We start from the raw sequence: 17,822 nt of genomic DNA, 5'->3' as shown, positions 1-17,822 counted from the left end.
CCAATTCATGTACAAATTTATTTTGCAACACAATAAAGCAAGCGAAAAGTGAAGGGGTTTGAATACTTTGTGAAGCAACTGTGTATTAAATGAAAAGGGTTCCCAACCTGGAGGTCGGGGCCCTCCCGAGGGGACAGAAGCTAAATTCTGTGGGGCTGTGAGAAGTTTCACTGCTGGGCAGAAAAAAAACATTAGATATGGTTGTTGACTTACTTTTTTTTTCTTTTTAAATGTGGATTCCTTTCAAATGATTTAATTTGAGGCATGAAGCCTCCTATAGTGTTAAAACCTATTCATGTTCAGTGCTCGCTGATACTAATCAAGATGAACCATTTCAAAACTGCGTCTGCTGGGGAAGTGAGTGAGATCCGGTCGAAAGCTCCGTAACCGGACATCGAGTTGAAATTTGGTTCAAACGTGATGCCGAAATAAAACTTCACGAGTCGAGACGCTGCAAAGGGTGCAAAAATATTTATTGCTAATAAACCTGTAGTCAGTTGGTGTATATTTGCTTTATATTTACAATAATAGAGTACAGAGGAATGGGAATGTGAAAGAAAAAAAAAAATCCCAACCACTTAAATAAATACAAAGGGACTGCCACTGAACGAGACTACAAACGTAAACCAACTCCTATACAGCTGGACCAATGATTGCAGTGAGGAAAAAAAAACACAACAACAACAAAAAACTATATAAATTTTCATATATATATATTTAAATTATAGTCAGTAAATCCCGTCCATATGCATTCAGCTGTCGCCTTTTAACGGGTCTCAGATTCTTTCTGCACAGAACATCTTTGATGTTAATCCAAGTGAGGCGATGAGGCGACACGGGCAGGTACTTTGTTTCTCTTAACGCAGACGAGCTCTTTTTTTGTTTTCCGAAGCTCGTTTACCGAGCGACACGTTCGTCTGTGCAGGAATGATAACGGAGTGGTTAACGTGCGGACGCCAGACTCATTCCTATGGGTTTCGTTATGCAACTATTACTCGTCAATACGTAGTTGTGTTTAGCCGTTGAGCGTCACATTCATGCCTTCGGCTAGCAACAGTCTAGAGAGTTAAAACAGTAGCTTACACAGTCATAGTTTTAGTGTATGCAAGACAGATGCTCATTTAAAAACAGTATTTACAGTAAGACGTGGCAGCAAAAGAGAAAACAGTCGACAATACAAAAAAAAAAAAAATGTCACAGTTAACTGAATTGCATGGAATGCAAACTCTAGACATGAAATTCAAACTTCATACCATGTTTTATTTTTTTTTTTTTTTATTTTTTTTTATCATATATGATCTGTGTTTGGTGACCAGTGTGTAGTGTTACTAAATAAGTAATTACAGAGCTAAAATATAGTGGGCTTCCAAACATGCAGCAAAGGTCAGGGGTCAGAACTCCTTAGTGTCTTTGTTCTCAAACAGGTGGAGTCTCTGCTCCGCCGTCAGCCCTTCCTTCAGACTCTGCAGGGACGGAGAGACACAATATGTTAATGGTGACGGCCGTCTGCACACGCGTGTGCTTGTTCCTGAGCAGGCGGTGTTCCCCTCGTCAGTGTAAAACGGAGGTCACCCGCTGGTCAGAGCTCTAAAGTGGAGCGTTCGCACGCACAGCGCTACATTTGATAGGAAACCTTTCCGTGTCGTGCGTGTTATGGAGCCCCAAAACTGACAAAACGCAGTAAAAAAACAACAACAAAACAAACAATGAACGCCAGCTGGTTAAAGAAGTAGAGAACATATTGTTTATTCTTCTTTTCTATGCGTATTGCAGGAGTTTCCTTTTAGTTCACTGGTGACATTACAAGTGCGTATTTAACACTTGCGCGTTAAAACGCATTATTGATATTTTGAGTATTAAACTATTGATAAGAAAAAAATGAGTAAAAACGGATTTAAAAGTTAAATGACAAAGAAAAGTAGAGTTTGATAAAGTGCTTGAAGACGAAGTAAAAGTGTAAAGTTTGATTTCTTTTTTCCAATCATTTTGAAAATGATTTATAGTTTTACATTTCAACTGCCTGACAATCTCAAACAGCTGTTTGTTAGTTTTGGGGCTTCACTCAAGTTTACAGCTGCTAACGTGAAAGAACCCACAGATCAGTGATCACTAACAACCCAGTGATGTGTCACTCCGTCATCGTTCCCCCCTCACCGCCATGCGTCTTATTTGTGCAGACTAATGTGCAGTAGTGACTCAGATCTTTAGAGGTGGAGGACATGAAGGTGTTGCTGAAACCACCCGTGGGTGCGTCCGGTTGGGTTTACCTAAAAGGAGGAGGGGAGGGAGGCCTACACGTCCTCAGCAGCCCTAACTGTCCCACGGCATGTCTCGACTCACAGACTGAGGACACAAAACACACCAGCAAGTGTGTGTTAGACTGCTGCGCTCTGTCATCTGCAACACAATCTGAAAGACTGCAGTTTCTGATGGAGTCTCAACATGGGTCGGTGGAAAGCAGCCGGTGGGCATGCGGCGCTGCATGCAACTTTGCAGGCGACCCGTAGATGGCAGCAAGTCACTGCCGACGGCTTGTCAGGCTTCGTGCGGCGGAAGATAGCTGCATTGAAAACAGCCCTCGGTCAGCCGCTGCTCGTGCGATGACGCGATGGGCGACGCGGGGTCGGATGTGCAGAACGGAGGGCTGATTGTAACTCTTTACTGGCCCGCTGGAGTGAGACTCACCTTTGACCTCAAAGTGCGCTCGGAGCGTTTTGCTGCAGCGGCTGCCATCTTGAGGATGTCAGGGTTGCTTTTGGACTTCATGATATCTATTTGAGGAAAACGTGTCGGTTAAAAAAAAAAAAAAAAAAAAGAAAAAGAAAAGAAAAGAGTGGAGCACTCGGGTGTGGTGAATGTAATTATTAGTTTTGTTTGCGTACCGTATCCTCCTCGCTCCACCTCCTCCAGCGACGGCTCCCCGAGCGCCTCGTGAGCCAGCTGCAGCTGGTCTCTGAGCCGGCCCAGGTCCCGCTCGGCTTTGGCCTTGACGATGCTCAGCTCTGTGTAGATGTCCTTGTACTTATCTGTTGCATATTTCTTGTCCTGAAAACACATTGTTTGGCAGTTGAGATAAAAGGGAAACTTTTCTAAGCGCCGCCGGCTTTTGAATTTGCGTTTCTCCCTACAACAGCCTCTAGGGGGCGTGTCGTCATAACGGGAAAGAAATACAAATACTAAGTTTACTCTTTGGGCGGCTTGGAGTTCATCTTTGAGGGAGTTTATTTCCTGCTTCAGGTACTGGACCTCAGACTCCTTCACCCTCAACATCACCTGCACAAACAAGAAGAAAACAACCAAAGAAGATGAAGCGATGGAATCTTCCCCGAGGAGAATCAGCTGCTGTTTAAAAACCTACAAGTACAGACTTGTTCTCTATGTTTCACATGCAGTATTTCATGCCCGCTGACAGATTTCATTACTTTGACGGACTGAACCTTACTTCCAACTCGTAGAGCTCTTTTCCTATTATTGTGGTGGTTGAGTCTCCGTCCTCTGATGTCATGGAGCGCATCTTGGTGATTTCTGCTGCCAGACGGTTGTTCAGCTCCTAAAAAAACAAAAACAGAAGAAGATCAGAGGAGTGACAGGTGTGTTATTGTGCACACTGTGTGACGCCACAGCAGTGTGTGTGTGTGTGTGTGTGTGTGTGTGTGTGTGTGTACCTGGTTGTGTGCGTTGAGCTCCTGGTTCTCCCTCTGACACTGCCGGAGGGCCTGCCTCTCGGCCTCCAGCGCCTGGGCCAGGTGGGCGTTTTCCAGGCACTTCTGGGAATACTGCTCCGACAACACCTCGATCTCCCGCTGGAAGGAACACAGCTCCTCCCTGAAACACAAACGCAAGGCGTCACGCCGAGAGAGGAGACCGACACGGGCAGAGCGAAGGCTCGGGCTCCTTCAGCGGTCGACGTTTCCCGTCCGGACAGATCCGAGTCGGTCGTACGGCGACTTCAGCCTCCGTGACACCGGCTGAGATCCAGCTGCCGTGTCCTCGGAGAGAGACGCACGTGGCGCAGCGTCTCATTACACATGCAGTCCAGAGAGCTCCTCTTTTAAATCGGAGACCGGAGATCAGGTGATGAAAACATTCACCTTTAATGAAACACGGTTAAGATTTACTGAGCAGCTGCATCACAGCGTGCTGAAGCCGTGCAGGTGAAGACGCGCATGTCCCGGCAGGTCCTGAGTGACACCTGCAGCGTCCGACATGCAGCGGCTTCTCAAATGAAAACCTCCTTCATGCAGCAGTCAGACTCGTCTTGAGAAGCTGGCGAAGAGCAGCGTTTCAGAGCAAAACCGAACGTTTCGAGAATCCGACGGCAGATTTAACATCAACACAAACGTTCTCCGGTGGATTAACTACATAATTACATTTCTAATTACCGGCAAACACATTTCTCTGCTGGCAATGAGCCAAAACCAAGTGAAATATTTTGTACAGCTCATCGGTTTTGCTTTACACGAAACACTCCGAATCCCCTTTGACATTTTACAATCTCTATATCACATGCAATGTGGTTCCTTCATCATCACTACAGGAATTAAACGATGCAGCAGCAGCCTCAGACGGTCGCACTGAAACAGCGAAACAAATGAATGAAGGTCAGACTTCCTCTCAGATCTCTGCTCGCTCCATGAACAAGATCTACAGAGTCAACAGCTTCTCTGCCTTGTTGTTTCAGCGGCTCTTCATGCTGCTCCGGACTGATAAGAGGACGTCAACCTTTGCCCTTTATATTTAATACCTGATGTTTACTATACAAACTCATTAAACTACCCTCGGAGGATAATGCTTCCGAATTGATGGTTTTCTGTGATGTGACCGTCACCATCCTCTCACGTCCGTGTGGACTTGTCTGTCTGTCTGTCTGTCTATCCAGCTAGCACAACATCTGCACGAGGGGGAAACTGGACGCTTGTTTTGTGCACCATAACTGGTGATGTTTGTAGTGTATTCCGCCGGGTGGGCCGTGTTCTGGTTGAGCACACGGTTCGTCTCTTTTTGACTTCTTCATGTCATCACTGACTGTCAGCAGGTCACCGTCATGCTTTCCAGAGTGAATGAAACTGGCCTCAACCGATGGCTGCTGATTTGGGCTGTAATTTTATATCGAAAAGTATTTTTAAAACAGAAAATAATAATAAAAAAAATATCGATCTGTGACGATCTGCTCAAACTCTAAAATCAAAGTTTATTTTCATTTTCCATTATTCTATTGGACCTTTATTTACCGAGGTGTGAGGTTAAGGTCTTCTTCAAGGGAGACGTGAAAAGAACAGATTGTCACAGACAGAACAGAAAACATAAACAACGTTTCTAGGAGTCGTTTCATTGCAAAGTAAATAGAAAACACGAACATTTTAAGGAATCGGACGCTAATTCTTTCATTGGAGTGTTAAAGAGCTGAATTCATTGAGTTTCAAGTCATTCTGCAACACATTCGAGCATTTGGACAAGAAAGACGTAGAAAGTCCCCGGAGCGCAGAGAGTATTTGACCGCGTCTCTTTTCTGTGCGATATAACACGCATGTCGCGTTGGAGCCGACCAAGAGCCGCCTTGTATTTAAACGTTTACCGATGTAAGAGCTCCCGACGGCAGAAGCGGAACTCGGTGGTTCCCAAACTAACGGTGATGAGCGCGTAGCATCATCGTTCAGCGAATGATCCGAGCGACCCGTTAAAAAAGTTTGCCACCGGAGCAGGTGGAACAACCCTGACGTTACAGTTTAGTTGATAAGGAACCGCCGTGAGTGCATCTGCTCGGAGAAGCGTCGGTACAGAAGGATTTTCCGTGACGGAGTGTTTTATTGGAAGTCCTCGGTCGATCTGAGAACACTCACTCGTGCTGTCTGCGGATCTCCTCCATGTCTGCGTTCTCTGCGTTGCTGTTGGCCTTGCGAGCCTTGTCCATCTCCTTCTCCAGCTCCGTCCGGTGAGCGTTCTTCATCGCTTCGATCGCTGCGGAAACGCACGCAACAACTTTGATCAACAACTCGCGCACTTGTCTTCGAAAACTGTATCGTGAGAAAGTTGAGATGAGCTAAAGAAAAAAAAAGAAAGAAGGCGTTTAGTGTTTACCGGAGATGGTGGCGGCCGTCTCCTCCGCCAGCAGCCGCTCCTTCTCCTCCTGCAGGTTCTCCAGCTCTCGCTGGTGTTTCCTCTGCAGCTCGTCGATCACCTTCTGGTGGGACTCCTCCATGGCGGCGAAGCCCCTCTCACAGGTGGCCTAGGACAAAGAAGGAGCACGGCGCAGCGGTGAGTTCAAAGGTCGCCTGGACGTGGACCGCAAGGTTCTCCTGATCGTAGCAGCTGAGCAGGAGGAAAATAAAAAACCCTGGGCCCCCTTTTCATGATATAAGCCAGGGAAGATCATCCATTCACTTTCCAGCAAATAACTTGCAAGCCAGAGCCTGTCAGCCACGAGCGAGTTGAGCCTGTGCGAGTACAAAAAAAAAAGGGTTAAGAGGAGTCGCACGATACACCGAAGGAAGGCACAGACGAGGAGAGAGGAGGGGGTTATGAAGAAGAGCGGCCATTTCCTGTCCACGGCACAACATCCAAACTTCTCACGGAGCTCAGAAAACTTATTCCAAACAGAACTCGCAGTCTGGAGCTCATGAACAAATCCTAATCTACCGAAGGGAATGTTGGATTAATCTGACGGATTTATACAATCAGAAATAAATAGATCTTCAGTATACGGGATTGTTGAGGTCAACTTGCCAAACTAACACCTCTGAATGTCGAGGACAAAGAGAGGAGAGGAGAATAATCCTCATTCCTGCGATATTAACTCGGCAGCAAGTTTCCACAAGAAGGGATTTCAATGGCTCGACCCGAAACCTCGTCCCGCTTCCGTCCTCTATTCACTGCCACTAATCTAAGTAAGCAGTCGACGGCTGTGCCCCGGTCTGCGTCCCCCCCCCCCCTCTGCCCCCGTCTGACTCCAACAAGGGGGAAACGGAGGTCCGCTGTGTTTTCACAAGGTTACACCCCCCCCAACGAGGGCTCAGACCCAGGAACCGACAGCGAGAGACTGAAAGGTCCCCCACCGCGCAGCGAATGTAAACTTCCTGCTCTGACATCAGACCCAGCAGCAGCTTCATTTCGAAGCATGTCAGGCTCTCGGTCACGGCGGGGGCACCGACTCGCTGCTAAAGATGAAGCCGACTATCTGCACATCCAATAACCGCCATTATCACAAGACGAGCTCATATTCACCGATTTTTATACACCAACGCTCGTAAACATTTTGATAATAATTATTAAAAACCGTTAAGATACCTTCCAGCCTGTAATCTATTCTGTTCCTATACAGTCTTATGACCCATAAAGCACCTAATGAGACTTTTTAAAGAATAACTCTTCTGTTGTTTACAAATCCCATGAAAAGCGCAAAACCAAACAAACATGTATTGTGTTTGCATCCAAAGTCTAATCATCATCTTCCTCCTCTGTGGCATCAGAAGTCACGGTCCGTTCAAACACCGTTAGAAATGTTCCTACATTACAATAAACACTCTTTTTAGATTCAGTCCTACTGCTGTAAATGTTCAGTCGAGCACCAAAACGTGTATCAATCCACTGCTGAAAATAGTCCCCATCAAATGCAGGATTTCCCCCAGTTAGAGGAATGTTTGCCAAAAAAACAACACAGCGCCATGCTGTTTTATTTGTTTTTTTTTTAACTACATGATACCATATATTGGTAGCTCACGTTTTGATCTTCGGCTGGAACAGAAGTGTTTGTGGCTAAATGCAGGGAAGTCAAATGAATTGCTGGTTTTGGTCTTTTCTTGGGATTTGTTAAGAAGGAGAATAAAAAAAAAATAACACCAGCTTCATCTGATAAATGTACAGATTCCACTATAAATGTACAACTATTAATATATTGTTCAATCTAACCACAGCTTAAAGGGTCAGTTGTCTCCAAAAACAAAAAAACATGTTTCCATATACCTCTATTTTGTCCGGCCATGCAGGTACTTTAAGTTTGATTTGCAGAGGTTTTGACACAACAACTGCTGAGATTAATGGAATTTTACTTGCGGTACACAAAGCACTGAAATATTTCATTTGAAATGATCATCAGCACCATGTCGTTCCTCGGATGATGCTATTGTGGAGCAGCTTCCCCGGAAAATACGTTTTGTCAAAGGTAGAAAATGGTATTAACTCTCCACAGCGCCATTTCTTGGATTGAAAGAGGAAAGAGACATTCATGTGAATTTTCTATTAGATGCCGTTGTTCTGTCCTTTGACAGATAAAATTCCCTTCACATCCGTTATAACAGCGAAAGCTCTGCAAGTAAAACCCAAAAGATCTGCTTGACCAAATACAATCAGGGGTAAGTGAGAAAATATGGAATTAAATTGGGTAAAAGGACCCTTTATTATGACTAGACGGGTATTCTTCAACCATTGAATAGTGGTTCAATGTCTGCTTTCTAGCTCTTTCCAACACTTCATCAGTGAACGGAGTTATTGGCTCATGAGAGCTACTGAGAAACCACGTCGGGATAATGTCACGACAAGTGAGCTAACAATCAGCTGCTGTCGGCCACGAGATGCAGCTGGAAGCTCTCGAAAAAGCTCGTAAGGAGAACAAGAGTTTCCGATTACTTTGTCAAAGAATTGAAATGTTGTCATCAATCGTTATTATTTACTGAAAGTAGAGAACAAAATCAAACTGTTAGTAGAAACAGCCGAAGGAAGAGCGATCGGACATGAATGACAGTCAATACTGATCTGAATAAAAACGTTTTTTTGTTTGTAATTCTTGAAACTGAAAAGTTCAAACGCGTTGCCAAGGGTCGGTACTTTTCTTTCCACTTTAAAAAGGCCAAAGCTGGGTTTAGATTAGTAAGCACATTGAACTACCAACAGAGGAACTCATTTCACAGGAGAATTGGGCTCATGATGTTGTAGCCTTAAAAGAAGCTGATGACTTCTCTTGAATCTTTTTCATGGCTAATGCAACGCGTCTTTTACTCCAAGTTGTAAAAGTGATGGTGATGAAACTTAAAGAAAATGGGTTCCTCGGTACCAACCTACAGCAGCGTCAATGATCAGAGACCCAACGGAGGTTAGTTTTCATGCAACACAAAAGAAAAGTGTTCAACGGAACGAAGGGCGAGAGGAAGGCGAGCGAGGTTAGGAAGGGGAGTAGAGGTTGGGGAGGGAAGGCGGGAATCTGGGAATGCCACAAAAGGAAAACAAGGCATCACAGATGGACGACGGCAACGACAAGGAGCGCTTCCACCTTCAGGTTTTCCAGGTCTTTGTCGTATTTCAGCCGCAGGGTGGTTTTGTCGCCCTGCTCTTCGCGTCGCCTCATCTCGTCGGTCATGACCGAGACTTGGGTCACCAGCTCTTGGATGCGCTCCTTCAGGGCCGAGGGGCGACGCGGCGGCGTCTCGTCGCCCGTCCCGTTCCTGTCCGGGTTCGCCGGACTCATCACGCTTCCCAGCTCTTCCATTTCCCGGTCGAACCTCTCCGTGAGGTTCTTCCGATCTGCCTCGTGCTTCTTCTGCAGGTTCTCCATGCAGTCGGTCAGCGAGTGCATCTCTTTCACATTCTCTTCTGAACGGAGGCGGAGCGTCTCGCCGGCTTTGGCGATTTCCTGCCTCAACTTTTCAACCTCCCGCTCGTAGCTCTCCTTGACGTCTTGTAGCTCCTTCCTCTGCCTCGCTACCATGTCGTGGAGCTCAATGCTTTCATCCACCGAATCGATGGGCTCTCCTTCGATCTTGATCAAAGTCTGTGGCTCTGTGGCAGTTTTCAAAGAGGCTTCAGTGTGTTGATTCTGAAGGTCAGCCAGTCTGGACTGGAGATCTCTGGCTACTTCTCTCAATTTAGGACAATTTGGACAGTCCGAGCTACCCGTCTGTACTTCGGTCAGATTTCGTTCGAGCTCCTTCTCGTGCTGGACCTTGAGCCTGATGATCACATAAGACATGTACGCTTCTTTGAGAGATTCAAGCAGATGTTCTGAAGACAGTTTCTGTTCTTGACCAAGACCCGAGCTTGCAAGAGCCAAAGACAAGAGCTTGTCGTCTTCGTCCAGCTTCAACCTGGAGGCGACCTGCTTCAGACCGGTTGACTTTGCCTTCAAGGTTTCTGTTAAATGTCTAAAAATCAGAGCATTTGTTTCATCATCAAGCCAGCGGTACATGGATAGTAAATCTGTCACTTCTTCACCCTCAGCTTCTACCTGTGGACACGTCCTCCGAATCAAGAGCATCAAGCTCTTCTGCGCCGTCATCTGTTCTGCCACTGATCGTTCACAGTTGTCCTCCGGTTTCTCTTTAATGATGGCCAGCAGCTGGCTCCACAACTCCCCCTCTAACACCAACGTCACATCTTTTCCACTCAAGAAATGGGGCTCTTCTTTCAAAGAACCAAATAAAGTGCTGTTTAAATCACCGAGCATTCTCTCCACATTAACATCTACCTTTGCTAACATCTCTACAACCTGATCTATCGCCTCGGACCTCATCTCAAACTCTTCTACAACTTGCTTTAACAGTTCTTTATTCTCGACCTGCTTCTCTTCCGCCACAACATACTCGCACACATTCTTTTCATCGCTACCTGTCGTAATTTCTAACTTTTCTCGTAGCATCCTTATTTCGTTTTCCGCTTCTGCTAGTTTCTCTCTGCTGACTTTCTCTAGCTCTTGGTTGAGTGTCACTAGTTTACAGTTTCCTGCTTCTAGTTCCGCACAGCGCTGCTCTGTGGACTTAAGGTTTGCCTCGGCCTCAAATAACTTTGCTTGCGAGGCTTCGAGTAGGTCTCTCATTTGCGCTTTCTCTTTCTCTGGGTGTAACTCCTCATCCTCATAATCTGCCTGGAAGCCCAGACCTTTCAGCGTGGCCTCTTTCAACTGTAGCTTCTTTTCAGTGTCTTTAAGGGTGTTACCGAGCTCCTCCAAGGTAACCAGAGCCTCATGGAGCCTCAAGGACTTCTCGTTCAGCTCCCTCTCGTAATACTCCCTGTCTATGGCGTTGGCTTGGTTTTCCTCCAGTTCAGACTTCAACCTCGTCAGCTCTTCCATGACAAGATGATGCTGTTTGCCGCCTTGCTGGCTGATGAGCTCGGCTTTCAGTCGGTCTATTTCTCTGTCGGCCTCAGTCAGCTGGTTCACTATCTCCTGACATCTTTGTTTCAATGCTCCGTTTTCACTTGTTAAAAGTTCGACCCTCTGCGAGACCATCCCGATAGTCAGATCATTTGTCTCTGAATGGTTGTCGAGTTTGGACAGCGGACCGTAAGAACTTTTTAAGCTTTCAAGACTTTGATTCTGGACTTTCCCCATGATGTCCTCCATGGTTAGAAGACGGGCTTCGTATTCGCGGATGCTCTCTCCCGCTCTGGCTAAACTCTTTTTTATCGTCTCATTTTCTATCTCCTGCTGGCATCTCCAGGCCTCCAACAGCTTCTGAAGTTGATGTTTCTCTGTGGTGGCTTGATTACCACAATGAAATTTCAATACTTTCCCCAGCTCCGTCAGACTCAGAGATTCACCGGTTATCAAGTCTTCTAGTTCTTGAATCGCCTCCGTGCTGTCCTTGAGTAAGAAGCTAACTGTTTTCTGGACAGGTTCAGGGGGAGGGCCTTCCAGGCTGGATGTGTTTGGGGGTTCAGAAAGGTAAGGTTCCTTCATAGGGAGGTGAGAAAGCGAGAGGCCAAGTTGTGCCTGCATATTGCGCTTTTTCAGCTCTTGCAGCTTCAGGAGCTCTTTGGTCTCCTGGTACTTCTTTGTTAAACTCTGCGCTTGAGAACTAACCAGTTCGGGCCTCTTCGTCTGGGGCGTCACATCAGCCTCCAGACCCAAAGGGTGCTCCAGCTTGGAAAAGGGGACCAGACAGTCGGTTAACACACAGCAGGGGAGACACAAAGCTAGCTAATTATTCTCAGCGTTAATTACCAATCATTTCCCCTCCCAATTAATAATAAAAAGTGACATTACAATTAGCATTCCCACAAAATAACCTCCAATTATCCAAATGAACAGTGAATCAAAACAAATTCAAAAATTCCTCCGGTTTAATGGCGTGAATTAAAAGCAAAGGAAAGAGATTAAATGGCCTGGGTTAGTTAATCAAAAGAGCATGCAAATTAAATGGTTAAAAGTTATTTCATGTTGTAAGTGATGCGATATTAGTTTCAGCTGGATGGTTTACTCAAGGATAGAGGGCATACCATGTCTGACAAACACACATTTCTGAGGTTGCTGGTCCAAGCTCATGACTTACACCAGTGCAAGTCTTTTCTGGGAGGAGATAGTCAATTGTATTATTCAACTAAAGTCTAAATCTTCAAACATTTTTTTGTAATTTCTCCAAACTAATTGCAAGTCACTGATATGTTCTTTTCTAAAACAAAAAGCAACAAAAACAGCATTCAGCATACACTACATAATACATAATCCCAGCGGGGCTTCTACCTTAAATTCATCTAGGGACAAATTATTTCCATACATTGACACACAAGCACAGAACGTCATCCATCATCATATACTTATGTCATGACATAGCTATAAACAATAGTCGTTAACAGAACAACAAATGGATGGTCGGTATAGAAGTTAATAGAAGATGAGAATCTGACGTCCATGCAAATAATTAGAATACAAGCCGAGAGGTTATTATTATTCCAAGTCGAGCAAAATATTTCAACAAGTAAAGCTACTATTCCGGAGACTACAGGACAATATCACTCTAGTTTAACCTGAGGGACAAAATGATGAACTATTTTAAAGAATCACAGTATAATCAAATAACATGTAGGAAGCAAAATTTGACATCTAAAATGGCTTTTGTGAAAAGCGAAGCCAAATCTAAAACATCAGACAAAATGAAAAGTCTTTTTCTAATGATTTCAACGTCAAATGCAAATTGCACTTATCCATTATCTACTTGTAAATCTGTAATGTACATAAATAAAAAGGCAAGGAATCACATGATCAGCAAACGATGTCAAAATGGAAATGTAAGAGCGGAAAATGAACTAAAGGAAAATTTATATTTTTCACTGGTTTTCCATTGAAACGTTTAGCTTGTCAATTTCCAATTTATTTGGTATTGATCTTGTGAGAAGGCAAAAATTCAAAGTGCAAAATCACCATTATACTGAGATTCTGTTGTTTTTTCTATTTCAAATTTCATTTTCAAATTAACTTGCATGATAATTCCTAGCAGTTTAATTAATTGACCTTTTTTTTTTTTCTTTCTCTTTTGCAGTTAAGAGTGACATAAACCTCTTCAAATCACCAGTCACCACAAAACTGCAGTTTTTTCGGTCCATAATGAACACAGTACTGACATAACTGCTAGCATGAGTTCAGATAAAGTACAGACCTAAAACAGAGAGAGAGGAGATCAACTAGTAGAAGCCAATGTAGTAACAAGGATCTCAATGTTTTTCACATGCAATGGACTCATGCAAAGGCACAAATCTGTGGCCATTTTGTTGCTTCGATGTCAGTTTGTTTGATGTTTTCTTACAATAAAAATATGACATGCAAAGAATGTTACAAAATTAAAATGGAAAAAAAAAACCCAGTTCTGCTCAGTTGAGAATGAAGTCTTGCAATTCACGTCCCCGTTACAGCAGAGTAACACGGTACAATGAAAACTCACCGGGGAGACGTAACCCGTCCGGACGTCGTGCTCTCTCACCAGAGCCGTCCTCAGCTGGAGCTCCAGCTCCTGCTTGTTCTTGTTTGAGTCCAGTAGCTGCTGGTGACAGCTCTCCAGCTGGGACTTCAGGTCCTCGATCTGCAGGAGCACGTGTACAAAAATAACATGTTGATTTCCTTCTAAATCATATGAATAATTACCCACATTTAAAGACACCAACTGCAGGTATGGTCATGATGAAGGAAATGTAGCAACAACAAAAAAAAGACATTTCATATGATGGAAGCTGAAACAATTGCCTGATTAACAGAAACAAAAACATAATCAGCAACCACTTCAACGGATTTTAAAAGACAGATTTTTTTTCAAACTTCTGTATTGTGCAGATTTGCTGCTCTCCTTTGTCTGAATATCCCTTCAGGTTTAGACTGATCAACTGTGTATACAATTGTTAATATATACAATATGAATTAACAAAGGAAATTAGCGACCATCATGATGACCAATGTTACTGTGTACAGCATCATAGTCATTTCTAAAACGCCCCAGAAGGCTTGATCACGCCTCTCTTCAACTTCAGAGACCTGTGGCGCTCCTTTAAATTTGATGAAATTTTAAAAGTTACAAGAAAATGTAAAAAAAAAAATTGCTTTTATTCTGAACATTAAAAATATACCCATTAAGTGTTGATACACTTCACTAGATTTGAATTTGACTGAATACAACAACCCATCCACTGAATACAAGAGGTAACCGCACCCCTTGCTTGTAATTGTCCAGCAGCTGCTCCAGCTCTGTGGTGTCTCTGGCCGGCACCGCGGTGGGCAGAGGAACCCTCCTCTCCTCCCGCAGGGGCGTCGTCTCAACCTGTCGCCAGTGTTCTTCTATCACCTCCTCCACCATCTGGTGTTTCTCCAGCGACGAGGGGCCTAACGCCTCCGTGTGTCCGCCTCCTTCTCCGCTCTCGTAGTCCGTCGTCCCTCCGTCGTTAGCGGACGCGGGCTCTGAGCTCGTCACGGACTCGTACCTCTTCCGCCTCTCTTCTCTCCTCCGACTGCGCTCGAGCTCTCCCATGTCGGACTGGACGCTCTCGGCCTCCTGGGCCCGTTGCTGGGCCAGAGCCTGGGCGATGGGCCTGAACCCCGCCCAGTCGAAGGTCTTGGAGCGGCCCTCTCGTCTGCGTTCACGCGCTCTGCTCTTCACGACGCCCGTGGCGGATTCTCGCTCCGCAGACGAGGCCTCGGAGGAGGGAGAGTCCTGAGTGACGTCTGGTCGAACCAGAGCCTCCAAAGGAGAGAAGGAGCCGTGATCCTCAGTCGAGCTGAGGGAGGGAAAATGACAGGTCAGTACAGTAAGTGTCGTGCTGCTGGAGCGACACCTCACCACATTTACTTTCTTTTGAAATTCATTTACATGTTTTAAAGTGCTCAGAGATCTCATCTCTAAAGTGTACGTCATAAAGAGAGCCAATAAAAACAACTGAAATTCTCAAAGTTGTCATCTTACATTTAAGATGTATGGATGGATTCAAGACGTCAGCTCGAAGCCTCGTTTTCACCCGCGACTGTTTATCCTGTTAACGTGTTAATACAAACTCGACACTTCCTGTATCCATTTCAAATTAAAAGCCACCAAGCATGTCACTAGACAGAAACCCTTTATTTTCTAACAAGACTTTTATTGTGAAATATTTTCAGGAGCATGTTGTGACAAATCAAAAAAGTAACAACGGTTGAAAATAGCATGATTATGTTGTTGAAACGAGTAAATTAAAGCGAATAAAATATCTAGACTACATTATTGACTATTCTTCGTGCCTCTCGGTGGTTACACAACCTCAGAAACGAGCCACAGCTTAACAGTGCACGTGCCCGTGTGTACGTCACAGGTCCACCCTGGTTTGGCAAACATCACCACACCCCCGCCCCCGAATGAGGCGGTTGTGGTGCAGCCGTTAGTGGCTGCTACTGACCTGGCCACGTCAGGAGCAGTGGAGGGTCTGACGTTCTTCATCACCGCTTGGATCCAGTTCCTCCGTATGCCTGCTGTCATGGCCGACAGAGTGTGAACGCCTTCCTGGGTCTGAACACGGACAAGCAACAAGAATTACACACCGAGTGTCCAGAAAGAACAGAAACACTTCCATGCGATGCGCTGAAATACGAGAAGTATCTTCAACATGGTGTATTCGTTGAGGTTAGTGTTGGGCGACATCAATACACAGATGCTGATGTGATGTCATAATTTTGCCATGTTCTTTGAAAGCTTCGAGTGTTTGAGGTCATTGTAGGCAAAGCTGCAAATTCATGAGCAGGACTGCTATATGGAAATGTATACAAGGATGTATGCGAGGTATTTATATCACTGGATTGAACAGCAAGAGATCTGAAACAGATGTTGATTTCATAATATAAAATGATTTCACAACTGTAGTCGTCTGTCGGAGCAACTAAAACTGTGTTTACCAAATTTTAATGCGTGCCATGGAGAGCAAAACCTCTACACACCTTCACGTGTCACGTAATCAAACTCAACACAATCTGCAGCCAAACACACCGTACTGTTGCTTGTCTGACTAAATGGCAACAATTGTTAAAATGACATTTTCACAGATGAAGTACTGATTCCAGGACTATAAGGTATAACGTATGAAGGCCTTTACTTCAGTAGGAAGGTTCAGGTTACGTGGGAGGAAGACAAAACATTTGTCCCTACGAGTAAGGAAAGGCTTCTTACATGAATCTGAAAGCCGTAGTTGCGCTGAGCCTGGTATTCAGTTACGTTGTAGCAGGTGGACAGATCGATCTCACCGTCCAGGTCGGAGGCCTGAGGGAGGAGACACGGGAACATCAACGAGTTGTGTTTATAAGAAGAGAACAAGTGGAAATAAGCGTCAGCGTGAATGGAATAAACCCACCTCCTCTGCGATCGAATCCTTGTAGTATCTCAGACTGTGATCCGTCAACACGAACCAGTACTTCTTCCACTAGTTAAAGTAGAAAGACGAGTTCAAAGACAGTTGCGTAAAGTCGGAGGAACGAAGTAGTCCTCACGCATCGAATGTGCAGGTGGTCAACAAAAACCTGCCCTACATGGCAGCTGCTGCAGTTTTCCTCCCTGTGTAACGTATAAAGGTGCATTTTAAAGCCTTCGGGCTCCGCCCTCGTCTTTTAAGTCCATTGACGATGGAAGATCAAAGTGTGACCACAGCTCTGTAAAGGCCATAGAAGGCTACAGACATTCATGAGTGCTTTAGGTGGACAGTTCAGATGCTGTTTGAACTGGCTTTGACTACCTTTTGTGAAGACTCGGACATGAAATCTGCTGAGTGGCAGTTTTTCGGTTGCTCTTTTCATGTTTTCTTAATTGGATAATAAAATCCACTAGAGCAGGTTTCCACTTCATTAAGTACCTGTCCTTGCTCGTCCAGCTTCACCATCCAACCTTTCTTGAAGTTCAGCAGATCCGGCTATAGAAAATAAAAAGAAGATATTTTTAATAATCATTTGTTTGAAATGAAAATAACAGAACAGGCAAGATGACTTCAGTAAATAAAAACTATGGCTGGAACGACGTGCTTTGTTTGTTAAGATCACATTCGATACGTGTTGCAATTTTATTTTGCCGATCCTACAAGTACTGCGATTCAATATTGAGATTCTTTTTTCATCAGCATTATTGCTATAAACAACTTTTCTGTTTCTTAAAGCAATACTGACAAAAAAAAGCTTTATTTAGGAAATACCACTTAAAGAGGTGAGAGGTCAATGTAGCAGTCTTCTACCCGTTAGTTTAACAAAGCACTGTTGTAATAAAGTTAAACAACTGTTATATTAAAGTTAAATAAAGTTCAGTTGTAATATAACAATTCAATAAAATCCTGTTTGAATGAAATGAATCAAAGCAAATTCACTGGTGCTTCTATTTTGAAACTCCCAGGCCGGAAGTGTTGACGTAGTTGCAGTAACTTTGAAGCTTCCAGTCAACAGTTGGCAGCAGAAAGGTAAACCACCGGCTGTCAGCAGCGTTGTTTAAACGTGAGGATTTATTCACTGTGAGAAGGAAACCACAGTTTAAACAAGCTAACAGGTTCACTTTGCTCACATGCTGATGCTAACAGGCTAACCGGCTAAACCCTGAGCTAACTGTTAGCTGTTATTACGCTCACTCTGTGTAAAT

General features: G+C 44.5%; 1 protein-coding gene across 3 annotated transcripts in view; it reads right to left on the bottom strand.

Moving 5' to 3' along the window:
• Positions 1–456: 456 nt before the first annotated feature.
• The window catches only part of mprip (myosin phosphatase Rho interacting protein), a 42,951-nt gene continuing 25,585 nt past the window's right edge, over positions 457–17,822 (bottom strand). The window contains exons 10-25 of one of the 3 annotated variants that reach the window (XM_069707436.1): positions 17,056–17,112; positions 16,561–16,629; positions 16,380–16,469; positions 15,616–15,725; positions 14,403–14,964; positions 13,644–13,781; positions 9,263–11,848; positions 6,079–6,226; positions 5,841–5,958; positions 3,666–3,825; positions 3,443–3,550; positions 3,187–3,273; positions 2,883–3,045; positions 2,686–2,771; positions 2,268–2,343; positions 457–1,463 (exon numbers count right to left, since the gene is read on the bottom strand). In XM_069707436.1, the coding sequence (XP_069563537.1) occupies positions 2,311–2,343; positions 2,686–2,771; positions 2,883–3,045; positions 3,187–3,273; positions 3,443–3,550; positions 3,666–3,825; positions 5,841–5,958; positions 6,079–6,226; positions 9,263–11,848; positions 13,644–13,781; positions 14,403–14,964; positions 15,616–15,725; positions 16,380–16,469; positions 16,561–16,629; positions 17,056–17,112 (4,515 nt within the window). In that variant the 3' untranslated portion in view covers positions 457–1,463; positions 2,268–2,310. The remainder of the gene's footprint in view (positions 1,464–2,267; positions 2,344–2,685; positions 2,772–2,882; positions 3,046–3,186; positions 3,274–3,442; positions 3,551–3,665; positions 3,826–5,840; positions 5,959–6,078; positions 6,227–9,262; positions 11,849–13,643; positions 13,782–14,402; positions 14,965–15,615; positions 15,726–16,379; positions 16,470–16,560; positions 16,630–17,055; positions 17,113–17,822) is intronic. The other 2 variants (XM_069707435.1, XM_069707437.1) reach the window with 2 other exon arrangements.

Source organism: Brachyistius frenatus, unplaced genomic scaffold (genome assembly GCF_029030835.1).
Source record: "Brachyistius frenatus isolate BFR_SWC_R1_liver_20210118 unplaced genomic scaffold, ASM2903083v1 Contig_69, whole genome shotgun sequence".
NCBI lineage: Eukaryota > Metazoa > Chordata > Actinopteri > Embiotocidae > Brachyistius > Brachyistius frenatus.
The sequence above is the reverse complement of the archived record's forward strand: the minus strand, read 5'-3'. Positions and strand labels throughout refer to the sequence as shown.